Source organism: Symsagittifera roscoffensis, chromosome 4 (assembly GCF_963678635.1).
Source record: "Symsagittifera roscoffensis chromosome 4, txSymRosc1.1, whole genome shotgun sequence".
In the NCBI taxonomy this organism is placed as follows: Eukaryota; Metazoa; Xenacoelomorpha; order Acoela; family Convolutidae; genus Symsagittifera; species Symsagittifera roscoffensis.
The window spans coordinates 36,824,344-36,848,006 of NC_087065.1; the positions used below are offsets into that span (position 1 = coordinate 36,824,344).

The 23,663-nt window shown below is 35.7% G+C and overlaps 2 protein-coding genes across 2 annotated transcripts in view; both read left to right on the forward strand.

Annotated features, from left to right (window-relative positions):
- LOC134843835 (protein sel-1 homolog 3-like) overlaps positions 1 to 6,444 on the forward strand; it is a 29,282-nt gene extending 22,838 nt beyond the window's left edge. The window contains exons 3-8 of the mRNA XM_063860128.1: positions 105 to 327; positions 676 to 1,749; positions 2,170 to 2,332; positions 4,820 to 4,999; positions 5,312 to 5,584; positions 6,297 to 6,444. Coding sequence (XP_063716198.1) covers positions 105 to 327; positions 676 to 1,749; positions 2,170 to 2,332; positions 4,820 to 4,999; positions 5,312 to 5,584; positions 6,297 to 6,436 — 2,053 coding nt within the window. The 3' untranslated portion in view covers positions 6,437 to 6,444. The remainder of the gene's footprint in view (positions 1 to 104; positions 328 to 675; positions 1,750 to 2,169; positions 2,333 to 4,819; positions 5,000 to 5,311; positions 5,585 to 6,296) is intronic.
- A 9,352-nt stretch (positions 6,445 to 15,796) lies between these two features.
- Positions 15,797 to 23,663, forward strand: part of LOC134843592 (cytochrome P450 3A4-like) — a 109,005-nt gene continuing 101,138 nt past the window's right edge. Inside the window, exons 1-2 of the mRNA XM_063859742.1 lie at positions 15,797 to 15,972; positions 16,310 to 16,685. Of these exons, the coding sequence (XP_063715812.1) occupies positions 15,881 to 15,972; positions 16,310 to 16,685 (468 nt within the window). The 5' untranslated portion in view covers positions 15,797 to 15,880. The remainder of the gene's footprint in view (positions 15,973 to 16,309; positions 16,686 to 23,663) is intronic.

Sequence of the window (23,663 nt, forward strand, 5' to 3'; positions counted from 1 at the left end):
TTATTTGTGGTAGCTGATTTTGTGCGAAAAAAAATCTTAAACCGAATACGAAAGTCCCTCCCCCTTTTTCAAATGGCCGGAACAATTAGACCATACTGTTTCAGGGCGAAGCATTTCGGCGTAGTCAAGAAACTGCCGGTTGTTGGGAACCCCAAATTGGTTGCAGATTTCGCAGAGAGGAACAATATGTTGTCTGAGTTGTCTGTCAGCTTCGACATCTATCTCCTTGGCTACCCTGGGAGAGGTCTCCTGCAGAGCATCTTCCACCAGATGACTATTGGAGGATTCATTCGATCTTCAGCGCCTCTTGTGTTTCTTGAGCCAAACGTGAGCATTTAATAAACAAGAAGAATTCGAGCTCTATATAGCTTTGAGATAAACGACTGAAATCAATTGAAACTACTCGTAAGAACCAAAAAGGGGGTCTTTTCAAAGGGTAAGGATGCAAATTACTGGCGTATGGGATCTGTTTTATAAGAAATATGTTAATAAAAATCAAAATTAATGATCATTCGAATGATATCTTTATATTTTGTACAGAGTTGCTATGGAAAATGAAAAGATGCAAATCAGATTTAAATAATTCGGTTTTTTCCATAGCTTGGATCATTTTTTTAATAAATTTTGAGATTCTTGCTGACTAGGCTCTCATTTATTTTCAATTGCTCTTTTCAGGGCGATGTGAGAGTTGAAATTTTACAAGCGAGGGGCCAAACCCAGTCCTTCATTGCCCACACTAACTTACGACTGAGCTCGTGGTATCACCTCACACTCACTATAGACGCGAGAGCAGTGGGGACACTCTATGTGTGCAAGTACGATCAACCAGAAAGCTCACCGCTGAAAAAATGTCTCGAATACGTCTTCCAATTCAAACAAGCAATGCAATACAACCCATACGTGAACAGCTTTGTGGTCGGAGGAAGTATGAAACATCAATCAGTTTCGGGCTTTATTTGCAATTTCAACGTGCACCTAAACCGAATTGTCACAGTGCCGAAGCGAAGAACAAAGCAATCCGAAATTATGACTCAGCTGGTTGATTTAGAAATAGCAAAATTCGATACGCAGTGTCTCACATTTCTCGACAAAGTTGAAGCTTTGATCAAATATTTCCAAATTAGGGCTGAAAATCGGAAGTCTAAAATGCAATGTGACGCATTGCCTTGGGCATCTAAAATTTCTGTCGACAAGAGAGTTAGTCCGATATCTGTTAAATGGTCTAGTAAACACAAATTTATCAGAAGTCTCTTGAAAAAGGACTTAATGAATGGCCTGAAGGTTTCTTTTGATAACCAAACGTACTTACAGCAACTAGGGCGATCATTGTACCTAAAAGCAAGAATGTCTCTCGGAATTGGCTTACATGAGTTCAAATACAAGCTCGTTCCTTATGTGCTTCAATCGTCGTGTCTTGGCAATAGTATTGCTTCATATATGGCTTCCGTTATGTACTATTCGGGCTTTGGCGTTCCTTTAGACGACGAAAAGGGCTCGTCGTACTTGCTTCGAAGTGCTCTGCTAGACGATCGTCTCGGCTTATTGTCACTGGGGTTCAAGTACTACTATGGACTGAATGGGTTCCCCGTGGACTATAGTATATCGTGGCGATATTACATGGATGCCGCTTGGATGTTCCGAGACGACCGTGAACAGCACAAGGAGAATGACGTCATGACTGAAGTTGTCCGGTTGACTGACAAGAAGGCCCTGGAAATGTACTTGGGAAAAGAGAGTGACTACTTCCAGGTTAACTTTTCCCAAAAAAAATCTCAAGCTCTTATTGTTTTTCACGCGATCGAACATTTAAAAGATTAAAATAGCATTGTGCTTTTAGAAGTAGTGTTAGACATTAGTTTAAAAAAAATGGAACATTCTCTGCGGTTTTACTTTTTTTTTTCAATTGTTTCATTCAGAAAAAAAGATGGGGTTGTGACATCAAATAATGGTACTAAGTCATTACACGAATCGAGTTGATGATCAATTGTTTGAGTGCTCAATTTATGCAGGTTAAATTTTCCAATGTTTCTGACGAAAAATATAGCCTCCTCTTAAATTATCGCCGAATTCGTTTTTTTTTTGGTTTTGTCATTTTTGCTCATGTATATGCTTAATGAATCATAACCTGTGTGTGACGGTTGTTGTAAATAGAACTGTGACTAATTATAGTGGCTGAAGATGCAAGCTGGCCAGGGCATAGAGAGTGCCAGGCAGGAGATGGGTCGGATGTTGTTCTGGGGGTCCAAGGGGGTGGACAGGGACACTGGGGCAGCTGTGAACTACTACAGACAACTAGCAGACACGGGCGACACCACCGGACAATTCGATCTAGGTAAGTATGCTTTTGGTTTCAAAATTGCCATTTTAAGTACTTTTAGCAAATTTTTTCAATTGTTTTGGCCAGTTTTTTAGATACTATGCTTAGATATTGAAAAGATCGGCAAATAATGCGGTGCTCAACCTGCGTTTGCCGATTGAAAAAACTTGATGGTTTGAGTAATGTAATGATTAAACTTTGTGCACCAGTATTATGAAGCTCTTAGTTGTTTGTTTTAATGAAATGTTCGACTCGGAGTCTTTTCCTGACGATTGTAAAATAGCGAAAGTGATTGCCCTGTTCAAAATTGGAAGTGAAATTGATTTTGATAATTACCGACTCATCAGCCTTCTATCAACTATAAGCAAAACTTTTGAAAAACTAATTTATAGAAGATTGGTCAAATTTTTACAGAAGTATAAAATTCTTTGCCCTGAACAGTTTGGCTTCAGACAAAAACATTCATGTGTACAGGCAATCTCACGTATAGTCGAATATATGCGCTCAGTTTTGGAACGAAGAGATAGTGGAATGGCACAATTTCTAGATTTTAAGAAAGCATTCGACACTGTCGATCACGATATCTTAATCATTAAATAAGAAAAATATGGGTTCCGTGGTAAATTTTTAAATTTGTTGAAAAATTGTTTAATTAACAGAGTACAATTTGTAAGTGATGGTATCATAAATTCTTCATTTGAAAAAATAACTTGTGGAGTTCCCCATGGTTCGGTTTTAGGTCCTTTATTGTTCTTGATTTATATCGATGATATTTCAAATGTAACAAAAACATCCGAGATATGCCTTTTTGCCGATGATACTGCTATTGTTGGTTCTGGTAAAACGAGAGCGTTTTTGAAAGAATTCAGAACAGATACTCAGAGCCTAAATGACTGGTGTAATGTCAACAAGTTATCGATTAATACAGGCAAGAGTAAACTGATGGGTTTTGGTAAAGCTATGCCTGATGCCTCAATTTCCATTGCTGGTGAAAACATGGAAAATAAAGACAGTTTCAAATACTTGGGTTTTGAAATTCACAAAAAATTGAATTTTGATATGCAGACTGTAAAAGTTTGCACGAAAATTTCCAAATTTAATGGTGTTTTATATCGAGGAAGATCTTGTTTCTCTTAATTAAGTTTTACATTGCATACGTGATTTCACTAATGTTTTATGCCTTATTAGCTTATGAATGTACATCCAAAATCAAACCTTGATAAAATTTTCTTGGCACAGAAAAAAATCATAAGAACCATTTTGTTCCTTCGAAAGTATGATCATGTGTCGGAGTATTTTTCAAAATTCCAGCTTCAGAGTTTACATGAAATTTTTATCAGCCAATTGTTTTCCGAGACAATATTTCAGTTCCTTGGAGAATCGCCTTTAAAATTTTTGAATCTTGATTATTTAAAAACGCGTCGTAGTACCCGGTCGAATAATTTAGGTTGTATACCCTTACCTTTAAGAAAATCAAAGTTAGCACAAAATTCGGTTTCGTACAAAATTGTGAAATGCTTTAATTTCCTAATGTCAAATAACCTATTGCCTCTTAACCTTAACGAGTTTACTGACAAACAGAAGAAAGACTTCCACGTGAAATTAAAAAAAGTGTACTTAAATGACAATCGATTACTTGCTGACATGTTTATAGGGTAAATTTCGTGTACCCTCATATTTTAACTCGGTTTTGCTTTCACTCTTTTATCTAGGTTTCCCTTAGGTTACTGCTAGTTGGGCTGTACTGCCCGTACAGTAACCTTAATGCAGTATTTAAGTACACATATGTGATCTTTATACTGTCTCTAAATTCAAATTCACTTCAGTCAAATAAAATTTTATTTGTCAATGAATCTTACTTCGTACAATTTCGCCTAAATGATTTCACCCAAAGCCTTATTTAACTTGAAACTTTTCTCTAAACAATTTCACCCTAATGATTTTTAAAGTGAAATTGTTTAGAGACTTGAAACTTTTCTCTAAACAATTTCACCTTAATGATTTAATGATTTCCCAGGTTTGTAGGTGAAACGAGCGCGGTTCACCTACAAACCTGGGAACCGCGCTCGTTTCTTCTAAGAAAGTTTCACCTATACTATAAAAACAAGTAGCAACTCCACTGCAGGCGTGGACCTAGGACTTTCTAGAAGGGAGGAAGATCGGGTTTCCAATAAATGAAAAATTGTGTCGATCTTTTTTAGGTCTAACGAATTGATTTTTCGGGCCCTCCCAAAACACTATAAAGACCCTATATAGACAAAACTTTGTGCAAGTTTTTAGGAACTTCTTAGACGGTTTTGACTAAAATATTGAGTTTTTCTTCACCATTCTGAAAATAGGTAAATTGGAGCCAAATGTCCCTTTAAAAAATTTAAGTTCGCTCGGCCGAACATGAACTTCATAAAATAGGTCAAAAAAAAGAATCAAAGGTGACGTGACGTGGGTTCAAAATCGACAGGATGTAGTTTTGTTTGAAATTTGATTGGCTTTGTTTTGTTCTAGGAATAGTGTTGTTGCGCGGACAGGGTGGGGTGGATAAAGATGAGCAGAAAGGGCTGTCCTATCTGAAGAGGGCGGCCGACCAGGGTCACCAGGGAGCAGTGTCTGCACTTGGGTGGCACTACCTCCTCAAAAGAGAGTACGACTTCGCTTTCAAGTACTTGGACATGGCTGCCAGGCAAGGTACATACAATGTCATGCCAATAAAGAATTGGCCAAAATCAAAGTTCCCTTCAATGATAAAAAATTTTGCGGCAAATTGTTTTTTTAAGAACAAAAAGTTGAATTTAAAAAAAAAACGAATGAAAATCTTAAGCTATCAAAATTAGGTCTTTTGACTGGCCACAAAATTATGACCAACGGCAGTTATTTTCCTCTGAGTGAATGAAGCCTATAGAGTGGCTCACGTAATCTTCGGAAAGTGATTATCTCAAAAGTGTAAATATATCCATTGAGCAATGAAGTGTTTTACTTACAAAATTTTCTTTTTTTCAGGCAATCGGGATGCTATGCATAATTTAGGCTACATGTACGAAAATGGACTTGTGAAAGGTGTTCCACGGAACAACTCCGCCTCTTATCTCTACTTCATTGATGCCGCCAACCGAGGTCAACCTGACTCCGCTCTCTCCGTCTCAGTGGGTCAAATTTACGGGGATGGAATCATGATTCAGAACCCCGTATCGGCTGCGGGGTGGGCCCGAAACCAGGCAGAGAAATCGTCGGCTGTCGGCAGGCTGCTGCAACAGGGGTTGAAGGCGTACCTTAAGGGGCGATGTGTTACACTTCAATTACCAGCTGCAAGATTAAAGCAATAAATGTCAAGTAAACTATTTATACAGGAGCGGATCTAAGGTTTTCTCCAGGGGGAGAGGCTAATTTTCAAAAAAAAGTTCGTTGGAAATTCTTAAGGCCGACTAAATTGATTTTTCGAGCTTTCCCAAAGTACTAGAAATACCCTATTCTGCAAAAAAATTTGGGCACTTTGAGCAAAAGCTTACATTGGGCTTTTTTGCAGGGTTCTGACCAAAAAATCGCATTTTTTGGCGCGCTTTCCTCTTCAAATTTATTATACATCGGCAACAAAAGCTCTTTTAGAATAAATTTAGTGTTGTTAGGTCAAAATTTAATGTTCTAATTTAGTATCAAAGGAGGGAGGTTCAAAACCGCTATTGATTTTTTGTGCAACTAATTAAAAAGATAATCCAGAGTTGCCCATTCATTCATTTTCAGAAAATTTATCATTACCTTGCGTTACTTATTCGGCTGCTATGGTATGTTTTTCTATCCAATCCAAATTTTTAATGAATATCTAAATAATGAAACTGCTTTTTAAAGATTTTCGGAGCTCTATTTTTTATTGCCGTTTAAACTTTCTTATTTTATAACAAAGATGCTTTTAACGTTAATGCAATAAATTAACCTATTTGAAAATGATAAGAACGAATAGACTAGCTCCATATCGCCCCTTGCTCTGTCCAGGACCACTATTCGGAAGCACTCATGTTCTATATGATGGCAGCAGAAACAGGGGTGGAGGTGGCTTCTTTCAACATGGCCCACCTGTGTGAGAACGAAGAGGACGCCTCCGAAATAGCCAACAGGCATCTGACCCATTAAACTTTAAGCTACCCAAGTTTTAGGGGCTAATTAATTACAACCTATATATGAGCCGTTAAACTATTTTTGAAGTCATCTCAAGTTTTTTTTTATTAAATAATTACTGGAGTTCGAGTTGTAGATTCCTTTTAAATTCAGGGAAAATTTATGCATTCAACCGATACAATAACGAGAACTTTAACCCAATGTGAAACTTTGATTTCATGTAGCCCTTAGCGCTTTTTTGAACATTGAATTCTTCATATCTTATATCTAAGCTAAACTTATTGGGCTAAGACTAAATAATATTGGGTTTTCGTGATTGCTAATATAAACTCATATCTTCATTTCATCTGGGGTCGTCTAAGTTGAATGGGTGTTATGTGGTTAGTTACATCGGGTCCCACTGTGCGTACAGTTACTACAACAAGAGTCTCAATAGCTTCCAGCCTCATTCTTACGCCATAAACAGAGTGGGCGACTTCTACTTCTTCGGCTGCAGCACAGAGGAACCAGCCGACATAGATAAGGTAACGAGCTTCAATTGTGATTCAAAGTAGTTTGTACAATTGCAAAATGTCGACAGATTGGTCCCTCGCAAAATCCATTAACGAGAGAAGGGTCTCTGTAAAACCTTTGGTGGCAGATGGATCCCTGCAAAATCCAATGGTAAGAAAAGGGTCCCTGTAAAACCTATGATGACAAAGAGGTCCCTGTAAAATCTATGGTGTCATATATATATTTGACGTATATTCAGTGACTCGAAGCGAGAGATTGGTGGTGAAGTTGCCGAGGTCTCCGCTTCTTAGTTGAGGCCCACCGTGATCCGTACTCAATGCTTCAGAGTCAGGCATGTAGTTCCTATTTAAAGGGCTCAAAAGTGATTCTCCGTAATAAGCTGAATAATTCATCTAATCGTCATTTTCCTTTAAGATAGTTTTTCAATAAACTCGGAGCAAAGATTCGAGTCAATATCTTTTATATTATGAGCCACTGCTTTTTGGTGCAGATTTACAATCTTTCATAATCGGGCACTTTTTTTACTTTCCCGTTATCAACTGTATTTAAGTTTTGAGGCGTTTACTTGGCGATGGGTGCGCTGACAGGCTCAATTTCTCGAAAGTTTGAGTTTTGCTACCTTTACTGTCTTAGGAGTTCCAAAACATTTGAAAAAACCCTATACATCTGAATAGTGTATATAGCATATTGTATAGTCTTACCTATAGTAGATGATTAGGTTCACGAAACAGTGGTACTATTATGAAATCTTTTAGGCCCTTGAACACTACATTTGGGCGGCTGAGTTGGGAGACGCGCAGGCCTTCTACAATTTGGCGTACTTGGCCCAGCTGGGCTACAAAATATCAGACCGGCTGAGGCACACATATCTCCATATTCCCCCGGAGTCTCTCGAGGATCACCAACATCTGCAACTCTACCTCTACAGGGATGTTATAGTGCTATAATATGTACTAATGCCATTATATTATAATAATATATTATAATTTTATATTATAACAAGACTGCTCGAATCAGGGCGAAGCCCTGAATGTTCCGACTGCCTTTTAAGGTCTATGGAGCAGTAATAACATGTAAAATTTAAATGTAATAAAGTAAAATTAAAATTTTTTTTCTAAAAAGTTTGAGATTTTTTGTCAAAACATCCCCCACACGCCATATTAAGTACAAACGGATAGATTTTTCTCCTATTAACAAATCAATTATGGCATATAAGCTTCCTTGAACCAATTTGGAACGATTTCTAAGACGGATTAAATCTCGCTTACGCGTTAATAGCGCGAAATATATCGCGCGTTAATTGTCCCAAATTGGCCAAAATGGCAATCTTTAAACCCTCATAACTTTAGAAAAAACGATCACAGGTGAAATCTCTTGTTCAAATTTAAGCTCAGAACAACAATAGTTTTCGAATGATGAAAAAAAATTCCGTCAAAAATGGCTAATTAAAAAGTCGAAATTTGTCTGAAGAAAAAAAAAACCCACCCGAGCACAAATATTCCGTTACTTTCGTATCGAAAGTCGGAACAAATAAGGCCACTGATATCATAAGAAAAGCATGGTATGCTTTTCCCATCAGGGTTTACTTTTTACTTAAAATTGTTCAAAAATGTGCTAAAAAGTGGGAATCAGTATACTTGTTACAGAAAAAAAAAAACGAAATAGATAGTTATGTTAACGATATTTTGATAAAACATCCCTGTTTTTACTACGCTTATAGTAAATGTGAGGAACTGGAACTGGCTGCTGATCCCGAAAACAAACTATTCACTCCCTGTTCAGTGGCGAAGTACAACTGGATGATGAAACAGTCCTACAAGACTTACCAGACCGAGATCAAATCGGCATCTGTGATTGTGACTCTAACTCTGATGATGCTGTTTTGTTATTTTTCAGTTTCTAGACGGGGAGGGCATCATTTAACATCACCGTATATTTTGAACAGTGTGTAGCAGAAATGGGATTGGAAAAATTACCCCAATATTTAAAACTTCGATTGAGTTTGCTCATATTGTGCTGGAAATAAATTATTTAGTTTTGCTTAAACTACTTTTGAGTTGAGTTATTTGCTCACCGCTTATGCCTTTTCGCTATAGCTGCTTTTTGCAATCAGGGTTGTTTTAAGGGGGCGTCACACTTTTTGACTTTTGAGTATCTAAATTGTCGTCATTTGGTACTCTTTTACAACCATTTTGAACGATTTTTTCTCAAAATTTTTCAAAACAAGTTTTCTATCACTTTAGGCATATGTGATTTCTTCTCAAAAACTTACCTGCTTGGTGAATGAATTTAGCAAAAAAAGTATTTTGAGAGCTTGTATATTCATTTCGGTCCGGCGATAAAATTTAGAGACAATCCTAGATCGGCCTATGGGCAGAAATATTTTCTTTGTACTGTTCTTGAAAATATTTCACGTGACTCCGTAATTTGTCAAAACGATTGAAAGCGATTGGAACTTTTTCGATACGTGGAAATCGACCTGCATACAAGCAATCACTGAGAGCTAAAAGCCTATACAATTATGTGAATCTTGTATCTTTTAGTATTTTTAAGCATTTGAAACCCAAAAAAATGCTATCGAAATCAATGTTTTGACCATAACGAAAAATTTGTGTGACGTATTATCGTATAGTTTATCTTTCTTACAAAAACGTATGAATTTGTAACTTTAATTCCGTTATTCACACGCAGCAATCGTAAAATTTTCTAAAGGTGCCAATATATACTAGTTTTGAAGGGGAGCGCGCGCCAAAAAAAACGCAATTTTTTACTCAAAATTTTTCAAAAAGTGCCCATAAACGGCAATTTTGACCTGTTTTTTTTTAATTTGACTGCGGCGCAAAACTTTTTGTCAAAATAGAGTTTTTATACTGTTCTGGGAGCGCTCCGAAAATCAATTTAGTCGACCTAAAAAAAATCAAAATAGAGTTATTGAAATTTTCTCCGATTTCTTGTTTATGCCAAAACGCAATATGACTCTGACTCCAAAATTTGGTGTTTTTGAAAACTGTGCAAGGGAGCATTTTTAATCTGAATGTTTCGTAACTGTTTTTCTACGGTAAAATTTCGGAGTGTTTTTTTTCGCTGGGTTTGGATCGTACTCAATGCTGCTGTCTAAGCTAGCGGGCAGCTAGTGTTTCAAAGCGAACCTTCTCTTTTTTTTAACATAACTCGCAAATAGAAGAGCTCAATTAAAGTGTTCACTTGTGTGCCTTTTGGCTATAATCATGATCTGTAGCATTGAAAACTTCATAGCATCTGTTCTCTGCTTTATTTGTGGGTACTTTTTGTGATGCGCTAAGCGTCCGTGCTCGAGTGGTTAGTGCGTGAGACTCATAGTTTCTCATCGTAGGAGAATATCCGAGACGTCGCTGCTTTTTTTTTACTAACTCGCGGTCTATTTTTACTTTTTCTTATTGGACTTTCTAGAACTCTAGAGCTGCTTTTTGTCGTGTTCTGACTAGTGTTTGCGAAGCATCGCCTTTGTGTTACATTTTGATCAGGCATTCCGATGTTACAACAAAAACGATTTTGGTCACTATACTTTGCTTCCTCTGAACTTGACCAGTGTCTAGCATACTCTGCATGAAACATCATAATATGCAGACTGATGTTGCACCAAAATTGAAATCAACGTCTAAGGCGTTTGAGCAACCGTTACTTCAGTTTCTGCATAAATTGGGGCATTTTTGAGCTGCTGAACCAGAAAAAACTTTGAAACCGTGAGTTTTTTCTCTGCTTTCAGAAAATAGTAACTTCCTACACCTAATTTAGGTAATGCAAAAACTAGTTTTTTTATTGATTTTTATCATCAACAAAAAGCATGTTCAGATGTGCTTTAGATCTGATTTAGATCATACCATGACTCCAACAGATAAGTTATTTTTTTAGAACAAAATTATGTATACTGAAAAAAGTGTATTTTGTTGTGTTTTATATCCATTGCTTTCGCGTTTGTTGTAAAAATAATATACTTATTGTTTTTGCAGTTGTTGACAAAATTTGTTTTTTTTGTGAGTTCATATCAAATTAAACTGGAAAGCTTGTTAGCGTAGTGCATTAGTACCAAACTTTTTTTCTCCAATCGAGCTCGCAAAAATAAGCGCTCATTTGGTGTCACTTCAATCACAATCTGTAGCATTCGAAATTTAATAGCATGCGTTCTATGCTTTGCTTGTGGCTAGTGTTCGTGCATTGTTAAGCGTCCGTGGCTGAGTGTTCAGTGCGTGAAATTCTATGTCTCATTGTTTGCAGGAAAAAATTCGACACGTAGCCGAATTTTCACTAAGTTAAGGTTCATTTCTTTTCTTATTTCACTTGACCGAGCGGCTATTGTCGTGTTTTAGCTAGTGTTTGCGAAGCCCGGCTTCGCTCTGTGTAATCGATGAAATGAGACTAATGAAAGATGCTGCCGTAATATGCACTAAAACTTCGGCTTGCACAAAATGCGGTTTTCGAATATTTGCCCTTACATATCCTTCTTTTAAGCTACCCTTTAGTTTGCCGAATTAGTTATCGCAATATTCTTGCATTTTTCTTTTTAAAAACTTTTTTCTCTGTTTATCAATACTCTGACTGCAACTATTTAAAGTTTTACAAAACATTATCACCGGTCTATTTAACTATCTAATCTAGATCAGCTCAAACTTAAAACCAAATCAAAGACGAATTGAATATTTTAGTGGAATAGTTTGTGTTCAAATCAAGGTTTTAATTTGCATATTTTTTTTCCTTTTGATTCAAAATTATCGAAAAATCATTAGATGGATGCGTTTTTGCTTTTAAAAGTTTCAAGCTGTCCTATTTTTTTTGTAAAATCAACAACTTTTCTTTCTAAAAATGTAAGTTTGATAAGTTCTTTAAGGAAAAAGTTCAGTAACCAAATTGATTTAAGATGCTGTCTAAAAAAATTTTGATTCAGTAATTTTTGTTTCAAGTTTCCCAAATTTTTTTGTTTTCCTCGGAAGCTCATCATTTATGCAATTTATTCTGAGTTGCATCAAACTAGAAACTATCTAGATGCGAGCCTAAACTTATAACACAATATCAAAAATATCAGCTGGAAAGGAGGCTCTGGGGCTTCAACATCTAGAAAAGACATTTCTGTTTATCAAAGATTTCAAACGAGATGTAAAAAACAGTCAAAAGTGCAGCCAAAATGTTTTTGGAGAGCTGAATAGTTTCGAGGTTTTTGATATTAAGTTCATAGCTAAAAAAATTTGATTCAATTTATAGTCTAATGTTTTCAATTTGATCACGCTTAACGATTTTCTCAAAGTATATTGAAGCCAGAAATGTGTATTTTCATTTAATTGTTTAATCTAAACAAAAACAGTTTTGCAACGTATAAAAATCATGTAAAAGTATTCCTAAAACGCAAAAACTTGTATCTATTTTGGTGCAAGTTTCCATGTATCTCAAAAAAGTTGGAGAATCTTTTCTGAGCTTTCCAACTAAAAAATGGTAAAACCATACCTTGCATAGTTTACTTTTGAGTTTTTAGATACGGCCGCACAAGAAATAACTAAGACGTAGGGTGGTTTTTATGCAAAATTGACGCACGCGTCAGTCGGTTTGCATTGAAAGCAGTGGTTTTTCTGCAGGCATTTTCATTGTTCTCTGATCCGTTTCCTCAAAATTCCTGAGCTTTTTATTCCGATCACGCCACAAAGTGAAGAGAAATAACTGTGGCGCAGGATTGTTTCTGCGCGATTTTGATTCCTCAAGGAAAACTTGCAAGGAGTCAAGTTTGCTATCATATTCTTGAACTTCAGTTTTGATCTGCGTTCAAAAATACCTAAGTCCTTGTGAACAATCTTTCCCTTCATAGACCAAGTGAACAATTTCTCCCTAGAACTAAGTGGAAAGTTCAAGCCGTAAGTTCTGAATACTTAAATCTGATTGGCTGAAAAGTTTTATCGAAACTTTTATTCCATTTTTTCTGAAGGTTTTTTTTCTGATGGAAGTGAAACTAATTTCAGTGCAAAAGAGTTGCTGTTTTCTTGCGTGCATTCGAAATAATCCAAAGTTTTAAAGTTGTTTACTGTGACCCCACGTAACTTCTGAAAAGCAAATGGCAAAGCAGACAAGTCTTAAATTTTTCAAAAAATAACATTTTCAATAAAGCACTAAAAACTAATTTTGTGGAATAGAAAAATCAATTACTTGATATCCTTGATACCCCTTTAAGGCTTTTTTCTGGTGAGCCAACAAAACCGGTTAAAACAAGCTAGCCAGTTGTTGTGAATGTAGCACAAATTACGATCGCAGTAATAGAAACTGAAACAACAAAAGCAAGAGGTACCAATCCCCCCATCGTTTTAGGGGCAGAGATAGCTCTAGTGTAATGTAAATTCAAATCAATAAAGATTTTTGCAAAGGAACGCAAATCTTGCAAAAATCTTGCTTGTGCACAAATCTTGCTAAGATTTGCATTTTCATCTGGGAGGGGAACTCTTGCAAGATTGATGAATAAGTTGAACTCCTCTAGCCACGTACAAATTTCACTGGCAATTTAAAATTTAATTATTTTACTGAATAGTCTGAACCTGCAAGCTTTAAAATTTTCTGCCAAGATTTTTTATACGGCGTTAACAAACATGTGATCACTTTTTCACTGTTGGCTTTTTCTAACTGTTTTTCTTAGCTTTTGTTTTGAGAAGATTTAAAAAACGATGTTTGTACAATGTTTATACGATCTTTCAGTACAATGACTGACTTGCAAGCATTCGTGCACTTTTCATGTATGTTTCCTCCGCCTAAGGTGAGAAAAATCCAACAATATCCGCTGTGAGATTTCGCTGAGCATCGATTGGATACTAACAAAAACTTAAAATAGCACTGAATATTCCCGAAACATCGAAACTAAGTTAAACTGTTTTTTAATAGAATACAAAATCTTGTTGTTCCGACTTTCAATTTGAAAGTGACGGAATATTTGTGCTCGGGGTTGGGTTTTTTTTTCTTCAGACAAATTTCGACTTTTTAACTAGCCATTTTTGACGGAATTTTTTTTTATATCATTTGAAAGGTATTGTTGTCCTGAGCTCAAATTTGAAAACATATGTGTATTTTCATTTAATTGTTTAATCTAAACAAAAACAGTTTTGCAACGTATAAAAATCATGTAAAAGTATTCCTAAAACGCAAAAACTTGTATCTATTTCGGTGCAAGTTTCCATGTATCTCAAAAAAGTTGGAGAATCTTTTCTGAGCTTTCCAACTAAAAAATGGTAAAACCATACCTTGCATAGTTTACTTTTAAGTTTTTAGATACGGCCGCACAAGAAATAACTAAGGCGTAGGGTGGTTTTTATGCAAAATTGACGCACGCGTCAGTCGGTTTGCATTGAAAGCAGTGGTTTTTCTGCAGGCATTTTGATTGTTGTCCTGAGCTCAAATTTGAAAAGATATTCTACCTGTGATCATTTTTCGTAAAGTTATGGGGGTTAAAGATTGCCATTTTGGCCAATTTGGGACAATTAACGCGCGATAATCTTCGCGCTATTACCGCGTAAGCTGAGGTTTAATCCGTCTTAGAAATCGCTCCAAATTGGTTTAAAGAAGCTTATTTGCCTTAATTGATTTGTTACAAGGAGCGAAATCTACTGTTTTGTACTTATAATTAGAAAAAAATTCAAATTTTAGAAAAAATTTTTCATTTTATTTCATTTTATTTTTTTGTTGTTTATGATATTACTGCTCCATAAACCTTAAAGGCAGTCGGAACATTCAAGGTTTCGCCCTGATACGAGCAGTCTTGTTTATTTTTTGCAATTGAAACGCAAATCTTGCAGAAGGAATTCAAATCTTCCAGGAATATCACAAAAACACATGATTTTTGCTTTTTTTATCAAGATTTTTGCAAGATTCGCATTCATTTGTAAAATTTGCATTCTGACAACTCTGGCAAGAATGTCAGTTGTCAGTTTTTCATAAACTAATTTTTCTGGCAAAATAAATTGATCTAATTGATCAATTATTATATAAATAAACTTCTAGCACAATAACAAGGTTGAATATCTGAGCCATTTGAAAATTTTTCTGAAGCAGAATATTCTGCGCTCTTCTTTGAAATATTTATTTTATATGTAATCAGTTTTTCCAAGTAACCTGTGGCTAAGGGGGAATTCTACAGTTTTTCATTTAGAATGTAATTTGCACGATTGATACAAAAACTGATCCTTTTTCAAATTGTGTAGTTTTTCAATTCCAAGAAGTCGCTAAAGAAACCTTAAATTATACTGAACATTTCCAACTGAATTTTTTTGTAGTCTGATTACACTTGATTTTTGTGGAAAAAAGTTTAAAAATTTAAAAAACTGAAATTCTCCCGGCGACAAAGTTCTTCCGCGCTCTCAGTGGTCAGAACAAGAAACACACTAACAAAAGCCAATTCTATTGAGCATATTGTAAATTAAAATAAATCCAAATTGTTCGTACCATGCTTTAATCATATCGATCATTGACCCTTCTGGGTAATATTGAGTTAATTTAATTGAATGTTATATTTAGCTAGCAAACTGTTTGCTTTGTTCTTGAGCAATAAGAGATTGAATATCAGGTCATTTAGTTTGAAACATCGAAAACACCAGTGTGTGTAGCTTTGAGTTCAGATAAGTTTTTTTTGTTAAAGGAAGAGTACATAGCTATAAATGACAGATATCAGTACTTGTTACGTTGTTATACATTCACTAAAAAGTTATGACATTTAACTTGAAAATTTCTTCTATACCTCCCTTGCCCGCCTTCGCTCAACAGAGTGTAGATGAGCTGCTATCTTGGTGGGGTGAGAGTGTGGCAAGGAAGGGGGTACAGAATGTTCCGAGGTGGGTGTGGGTGGGTGGGTCAGTGTTAGGGGCAGTGCTTTGCTTCCGATACTATTACCAGTCCACTTATGGTGTCTGGAAAACACAGGGTGTACCTGGACCTACACCATGGCCTTTAATGGGTACTACTCTTTCTCTACTCGGACACAAAGATTTCTTCGCTGCAAACGCGTATTTGGCTGATCGCTACGGAGAGAAAGGATATTTCGGGCATGTGTTTTGACATTCCGCCTTGGTGTTGTAAATTAAATTTTAGATGACATAGTTGGACATTTTTCTGTTGGTTGTAAACATTTTTTTGCGGTCGTTTGATCACTTCGACAATCATCGATTTGATTGGTGACTAGCACACCAAAATCAGTCTCTTCCTTAAACCAATGTTACCTTGAGCAGATTCTTACTTAGATTCGGATGTTTTCTGATCCTAAAAAATTTTTGCTTGTCCTTGGCCTTTGTAGGATTTAAAATAAATAGCCATTCAGAAATCATACGGAAACCTGAGTAGTTTTAAGGTTTTATGGTTTTTAAAAAATATATACCCATTTAGGATGTTCAATGGAAGCAAGCCAACCCTTTATGTGATGGACCCTGATTTGATAGCAGAAGTCATGATCAAGAAATTCGACATCTTTCCAAATCGAGTTGAAAGAGAAGGCTTCAGTCCGAAATATTTTCGAAAAAATATTGCGCTTCTGCGCAACCACGAGTGGAAAAAAATTCGGAATACGCTGAGTCCAACGTTCACCGGCCTCAAGTTGAAAAAGATGGTACCCTTCATGGGTGACATCGGTACCCAACTTGGCAGAAAATTTGATCGAATTTTGGAAACCAGTGATCAGGAGTTTCAATTGAAGCCTGTGTTTAGAAGTTGTACCATGGATATTATCTGCAACTTGGTTTTTGGAGTCAATATAGATAGTCAGGTAAGCACAAAAGATAAATTAGACTATGCGTGAAGTTGTTAAGTGGTTCAATTTAAAAGTAGTTTTTTTACTTCAAATAATTTTATCCAAATAGGTGTTGTTCAAAATTATATAAAAAATTATATAAACCACGAAATTGGAAAAGACTATTGCGTACGACTCTGGCGTATTTTCCAGACCAAAAATTGGTTTTTTGAAAGAAAACCACTGCTGCTGGTTTAGAAGTATGGTCCCGTTAAAAACCTCGTTTATTTTATTATCATGTAAAGTATTGTCACGTAAAGCTATCAATGGTTCTATATAAAATTCAGACACAGGTAGTTTTTTAAGGTAGTTTCGAAGTTTTGCCTGCGAATTTTTTTTTTCGATAATTCCTTTTTAGAGAAAAGTTAGAAGCAAATCTAACGAAACCAAGTTTACAAGTTTTTCTTTTGTTTTCATCCACTGGAAAATTCAAGTGTAATTGAAGTGGTCTGCGGGAAAACACTTCTAAACAAGTTTTTGACTGGGACTCATTGAAAACAACGCTAACATACTTTTAAACAATTACCAAGCCACTTTTGCTTTGAGATAGAACAAGATTGCACTACAACAATAAATAAAAAACAAAAAAAAATCCCTAGCTGCTACGATTGGATGTTTGTGTGATTTTTTCAAATAAGTTTTCGAACAAGTTTCGAGTTAAAAATTTTTTGATAACCTGAGCCCAAAAGTCTTTGTTTGACTGAGTTATCAACGTTTTTTTTTATTAAAAAAGATGTTATCAAATCAATTATTGCAACTAATACGTTCAAAAAATCTTAAGGGATCTCCATACAAAAGAAAAATTTGTTTTCTGCAAAACTCACAAGGAAAAACAAAAAAAGAATATATATATATATATATATATATATATATATATATATTCGAGGAAAGTGCGGAATATTTATGCCTGAGGTGTTTTTTTATTCAGTCAAATTTCGATTTTTGAACCCAGTTTTTATGGCAGAAATTTTTATACCATCTTAAAGATATTACTGGCTTGAGCTCGAATTTAAAGAAAGTTCTTTTGTGATTCGTTTTGGTCAAACTCTGGGACTTTGAAAATTGCTAATTTGGACTATATGGGATAATTAACGCGTTATGAATTGCTTTCTTGTAACACGCGTGAGCGGCGGCTTAATGCGTTCCAAACTAAATTGAGGCAAATCTTTTAGTCGCTTTATTAGAATACAAGACGTAAATACATTCTCTCGTAGCTTATATTAGCATGTGGGGGGATAAATTGAAAAAATATTTTTCAACCGAAAAGGATTTAAATTGGCCTTAAGATGCAGTACGGTTTTTCAGGGCTTCGCCCTGATTTACGATCAGTCTTTTTTAAATAAAGGTGAGTCAGATATTGATTAAATTAATTGTGCGGTTCTCAAGCTTGTGATTGTCAAATTTTTGGAGTTTAAAATAAATGTTATCTTCAAAACTACACTATGAGTTTTTTGTCTCTAATGTGTTCCATATCAATGTTGACTGTTGCGAGAATATTTCGTGTTACTTTTCACGATTTATTCCCAAAGTGATTAAAAATTATACCGTGGGAGAAGTCCTCTAAGCGTGATGTTAGATATCAGAAAGAAGACTTGCATGGGTTCGAGTTTGTTATTATTACGCTAGCAAAACTATTCACGTCGGACAAAACACTTGCTAGGAATAAAGGGTCCTTTCTACTTTCTATCTTAGAAAGTAAATCTAAAATTCGCTGAGAAATATTTTATTAAAAAAGAAGTTAGTATGAATTTACAGCAAGTTGCCTTTTGACTCAATATTTATTTTTTTACGGTGAGATTGGAGATATTTTTCTCTGAGATTGAATATTATTTTGGAGAAGGGTTGGGAAGGTTGAGGAGAGTGGTGGTGGTGGTAGAAGAGAAGTTGTTGGAATGAATTCCCGTAGTTTTGAGCTTCTATTTATACTCAGATGGGGGAATCACGCCACTTTTCGTATCAAATGAGAAGTTTCTTTTAACTTCGTATTCTTTATTCGTACATTCGTATTTTACGAGAAGAAGGTTTCGTATGCTCGTACTTTACGAGAGGAATCGTTATTATTCGTATTGAATGAGAGTAGTCGTTTCAATTCTCAATGCTTAAAACGTTATACGAATTATTCCAATAGCATTTCCCTTCCTTTTGCAAGGGAATAAAAGCATATTTCTTTTGGTGGTGGCGGCGGCGTCACATTTTGTGAACGCAATAAAATAATTCATGTTTCTGTTTCTATTTGAAATCAGAACATATCCATCCTCCTATTTGGAGAAGGAAAAAAAACTAAAACTTTCATTTTTATTACTTTCACTTGAATAGTGGGGTAATTGTTGATCGATCGAAGCTTTTTCTTTCAATCTCATAAAGTTTTGTTGGTATTACGGGTAGCAGATGTTTTTGAACAAAAGCTTTTTCTTTCAATCTCATAAAGTTGGTTAGTAGTTCATTGGTATTACAGGTAGCAGATGTTTTTAATCAACTGATACTTTGAGTCAGGCTTGAATAAATAAATACATCAGTTACATTTATAAATCAAAATAGAGTTTACACAACCAAGGGATTTAACTATAAAATTAAATACATCAAAACTATCTGTTTCTCAAAAGTTTGAAGGTTAGTTTTATTCCTTAAACATTCTTTTTCCGAAGTCTCCTTTTCTTCCTGAAGTATGTGAAGTCTGTCCAAACGCGTAATAAGGGGAGGACTGGTTCATACAAAGGGAGTATTTTTTTGTGTTTTTTGTTTTTTATAAAAGTCAAAATTGTTAAAAGGAAATTTATAGCTATACTACATAGCTATATAAAGCGAAAGAATAAATGTTTAAATAAAAGGATAAATTTCTGACAATTTTCCTTCCAACCGGGCTATAAGTTGTTGATTTTTTGTTTTCAAATTGTGGATTTGCTTTTTCAGCTCCCGGATTTGGTGCGTTTCATGTATTTGACTGCGCTGAATTTGCTCAGTATAGTCATCTAACTGGGGGGTTTGTAATTTTGCTGTCAGATATTTTGCTAGGACATAGATTTTTTGATATTCAAGAAGGGAATTAGTTATGGAATACATTTTTTTTATAGGGTGATAGGCTTCTAATTTAAAACGATTGATTAATGGATTCAAAGCATAATTGAGATCCATATCGAAGCCGGGATTACTGTTAGAATTAATGTATCGTTCCCTTTTTAACTGAATATGTAATTTAGTTTTTAATTCAGTGGGGTGCAAGGGCTGTCGCCTAATGGTCATTGGATATTGAGAAGTTGATACCGGCGTATTTGCCGTTAGTATCTTATATGGTCTTACAATCTGGGTCCGTTTTTTAATTTTAGAATTCGAGGGAACCAGGGGTATTTTAAAATCAGGGGGTGAAATTTTTAGGGGTGGTGGCTGTGATGCTGTAGTTATCGGGACAGCTGAACTGGTTTGAAGTAGTGGCTCAACGAAGGATCGTGTTGAGGTCGGCTTTGCAGTGGGTGTTGTAGTAGTAGAAACAGTTGGTTGTTGAGTGAGTGCTGACATCTGCGAGTCCAGTGGATCGGTTGGTGGCAGGAGTGAGAGAAGATCCTCAAAATCTCTCAAGTCGTCATCAAGTGTTGCGTCCATAGTTGAATCAGTTGGTATATCCTAGAACAGTAGAATTTTTTTTTATTAGACTGGGTTTGTTGGGTGATCCAAGTTTTGAGTTCTTCTCTCAAAACTTGTTAATTGGATGTGAGGATACATGCGATCCTGGTTTATTTTATCAATTTCCTCTAAAAGAGGGGCTTGTATTTTTTGATCACAATCTTGTTCTATTTTTTCAGTTTTCTCATCTTGAGTGAAAATTGAGGTCACTATGGAAGTGAAAAGTATTTTATATGAAGCGGCAAGCAATACTTTGCCAAAGTGTAGTGAGCGGCCGGTGATTTTGTGAATATGCATAGCCTTTATTATGAATACTAGGCAATCTAGTATGAATTTCACAAATAGAAAAGAGGCGAAGACAATTCCGCATTTTTCTAAATAGTATTGTACTTTCCCGAATATACGGGTGTATTCGTTTTTCCAAAAGTTTGGAGAGATGAGATAGTCCAAATATATTGTTTGGGAAAAGCCTAGTGGGCTATATGAGTCCTTGAAAAGAATTTTTTTTGCATTTAGAAAGGACCTGGATACTTTTTGCAGTATTCCTTTCATCTCTGAATTATCGGAAATCATATTCCAGAATTTTTGCATTTGAGCATAAGTGTAGATTGAAGCGCCTTGGCTAGAGGCTAAAGAATGCTTAATCTTTTGAATTATCTCTTTTGGTTTAAAGAGATATGGTCCTGTAACCCTTGTAATTTGAGGGGTTAATTCAATCCAGGACTTATCATCATCAACATCTAGTTGAAAGAGATTCGAATGTTTGTCGGAGCAGTCTTGTAGATCTGCCGACTGAAAAGTTTGTCGCGTAATTGGATCGACAAATCGAATGTTTTCCTTATACATAATGGGAATGCGATTATAGCATTCATCCATTAATTGCAAAGGTGAATAAAATTTCGGACAATGGTAGAGCCAGGCAACATTGCCATTGGTCTCTAAGAACATAGAGCGGTTTTTGGTTAGAATATAGCCAGCCAAACGGGGGCTTTCAAGTGAAAGCATTAAAGTATTTAATATTGAGGAGCGTTCTAGCTCACATTGATTTTGCAGAAGGGCTAACTCGGCCGTTCTGAGCATGTAGAAGCTATAAAAAAGAATATAGTCCAATTTGGTACCTATATGAGCTTCGTAGTCAATTTGATGACTTGAAAATTGGAGTGGCGGCGAATCATCACTTAATGTGAGAAAAGTAGAATTTGGTTGGCCGGCATTATGAATAGTTCCCGTTTCTGGGGTTGGTTTAACTTGGATTCCAGTATCGATATTGAAACCGTCAGTGTATGCAATAAAAAGTGAATCATATGAAGTTGGATACACTATTCTGGGATGACCACAAAGAGATTGCGGTTTATTCATCACCTGTAGCATAAATTTTTGAGAATCCCTTGTATGGGTAGAATGAATAGACGGGCTAGAATCGCCTTTAATTATATAGTATGATTCTTCGTTTTGAATCATTTTAGCCGGAAATCTGTTTAAAACAGTGAAAATGCAATTGTTGGGTTCTTCCCAAGTATAAGCAAAAGCGTCTAAGGATGTTGTTTCACATCCATTTGTAGACACTGGACAGGGCAGAGGAATGTTTTGCCAATTATTGACTGTTCCATCTTTGAGGTTAACAGTCAGAGTTACATTTTGCATGTAAGTTTCAAAAGTGTCCAATTTAATCCAAGAACGGCCATCACATTCGTTATGATGTTTGCCGTCAACTTTGCCAGCATGGGCATTAGTTACTGTTTTAACATTAAATTTGAAAGGAATATTTCCAATACTAGCATAGCCTAGGTTAAGATAGCCTCTGTCGGCGGCCGATTTACATTGATCGGCAGATAAATGGAGATCAGTAGTGATCATTTTTTGTCGAGCGTCGATACCACTCGAATCAAAAGAATCGCAGAACCAACGCATTGATTGGTGTTTGATTCGACACATTGTCGCATTTACTTTTGTGCGATAATGTCTCTGATATAGAGTAACATAAGCATGAGCTACTTTAATATTTTCTGGTTGGACTTTGCAAGGTGCTACTTTATTTAGAGAGAACATTTTGTTAGAAGTCATTAGTTGACAATCATAATGAGCAACCCGAAGATTATTTGCAGTATTTGCATATAATTGTTTTTTCGGATCAAATGCTGAGGTTTGATTCGAAAGTATTATTAGAGTTAAAAGACCAACCAAATAAATTTTTTGCAAATTTATTTGTTGGTGGTGAATGATAGCAAAAAATTTTTTAAAAGTACTCACTTTAAGCATTTCCTCGAGAGTGGTTAGAACAGGATCTTGGTCCATTAGTTCACTTTCCTCTAGTTCACTATTTGGATTTGTCATTTTGTGGATTTTTGTGATGGGAAATCTGAATTAGATTTCAATTTTTGTTGAGGAATTTAGCGATTTTATTTTTTGGAGAGAGAGAGAGGAGGTTTTGAAAGAAAGATGTGGAATTGAGCAAGAATGAAAACAACTGTATATCAGTTAGTTTTTAAAGGCTGTTTTTGCTTTTTTGCAAATCTAAGCTCTGATTGGCCGTTGTTATTCGGCGTCTTTCGGAAGTGACTCTTTTTAAGTCGTAATTCCGTCGCCATTCGTTTTGTGGTTTTTTCCACTCTGGCTTAATGTCGTGGTTTTTCTACTTAGTTTTGATTTGTTGAGATCTAGCAGTGGAATGATAATCATTCGTTTAGGCTGATGTTAATTTTAACAACTGCATTCCCCTTCCTTATTGGAGGAGGAAAATGAAAAAAAAAACATCTCTTCATAAAAGAGGACTAAAAGCAACATCATTTGTTTGCTTTCCGTTTAAACTTCATCTGTTATCTCAGTATTTTTAAAAATTTTTGCTTTCTGAAAAATGAGTTATATCGAGCCTGAAGACAATCTGGTGGACTTCCCCGAGAAGTTTTTGAACTTGCGGGATGAGTTAGATTTCACACACGAAGCCTTGCTGGAGGACAAGGAAGTTGAGAGAAGGGTGGAAATCTACGATGGTTTAGTCGAAAAGGGTGCAAATCTGACGCCCATGGAATTCATGATATTCATGGACCGGAGTTACCTCTTCAAGTATCCGGTCCTGAATACCGATGAACTGTTTGAGCTGGGCTCAATACAAAGTAGGTGCTTCGCGAAAAAACTTCGGAGCCCATGGAGTGGAAACCATGTGGTTTCCCAAGAGACAATGGACTTTTTGTCCTTATTCTTTGGAGAGGATGTAAGTTTGTTTTATAATACACCCAATTTTAAAAATAATAAAAAAAATTTTTTTATTCAAGTGGCATGGCAACATAGAAATACTATATAATTTTGTTTTAGTTTCAAGAAGAATTCTTCAAAAAG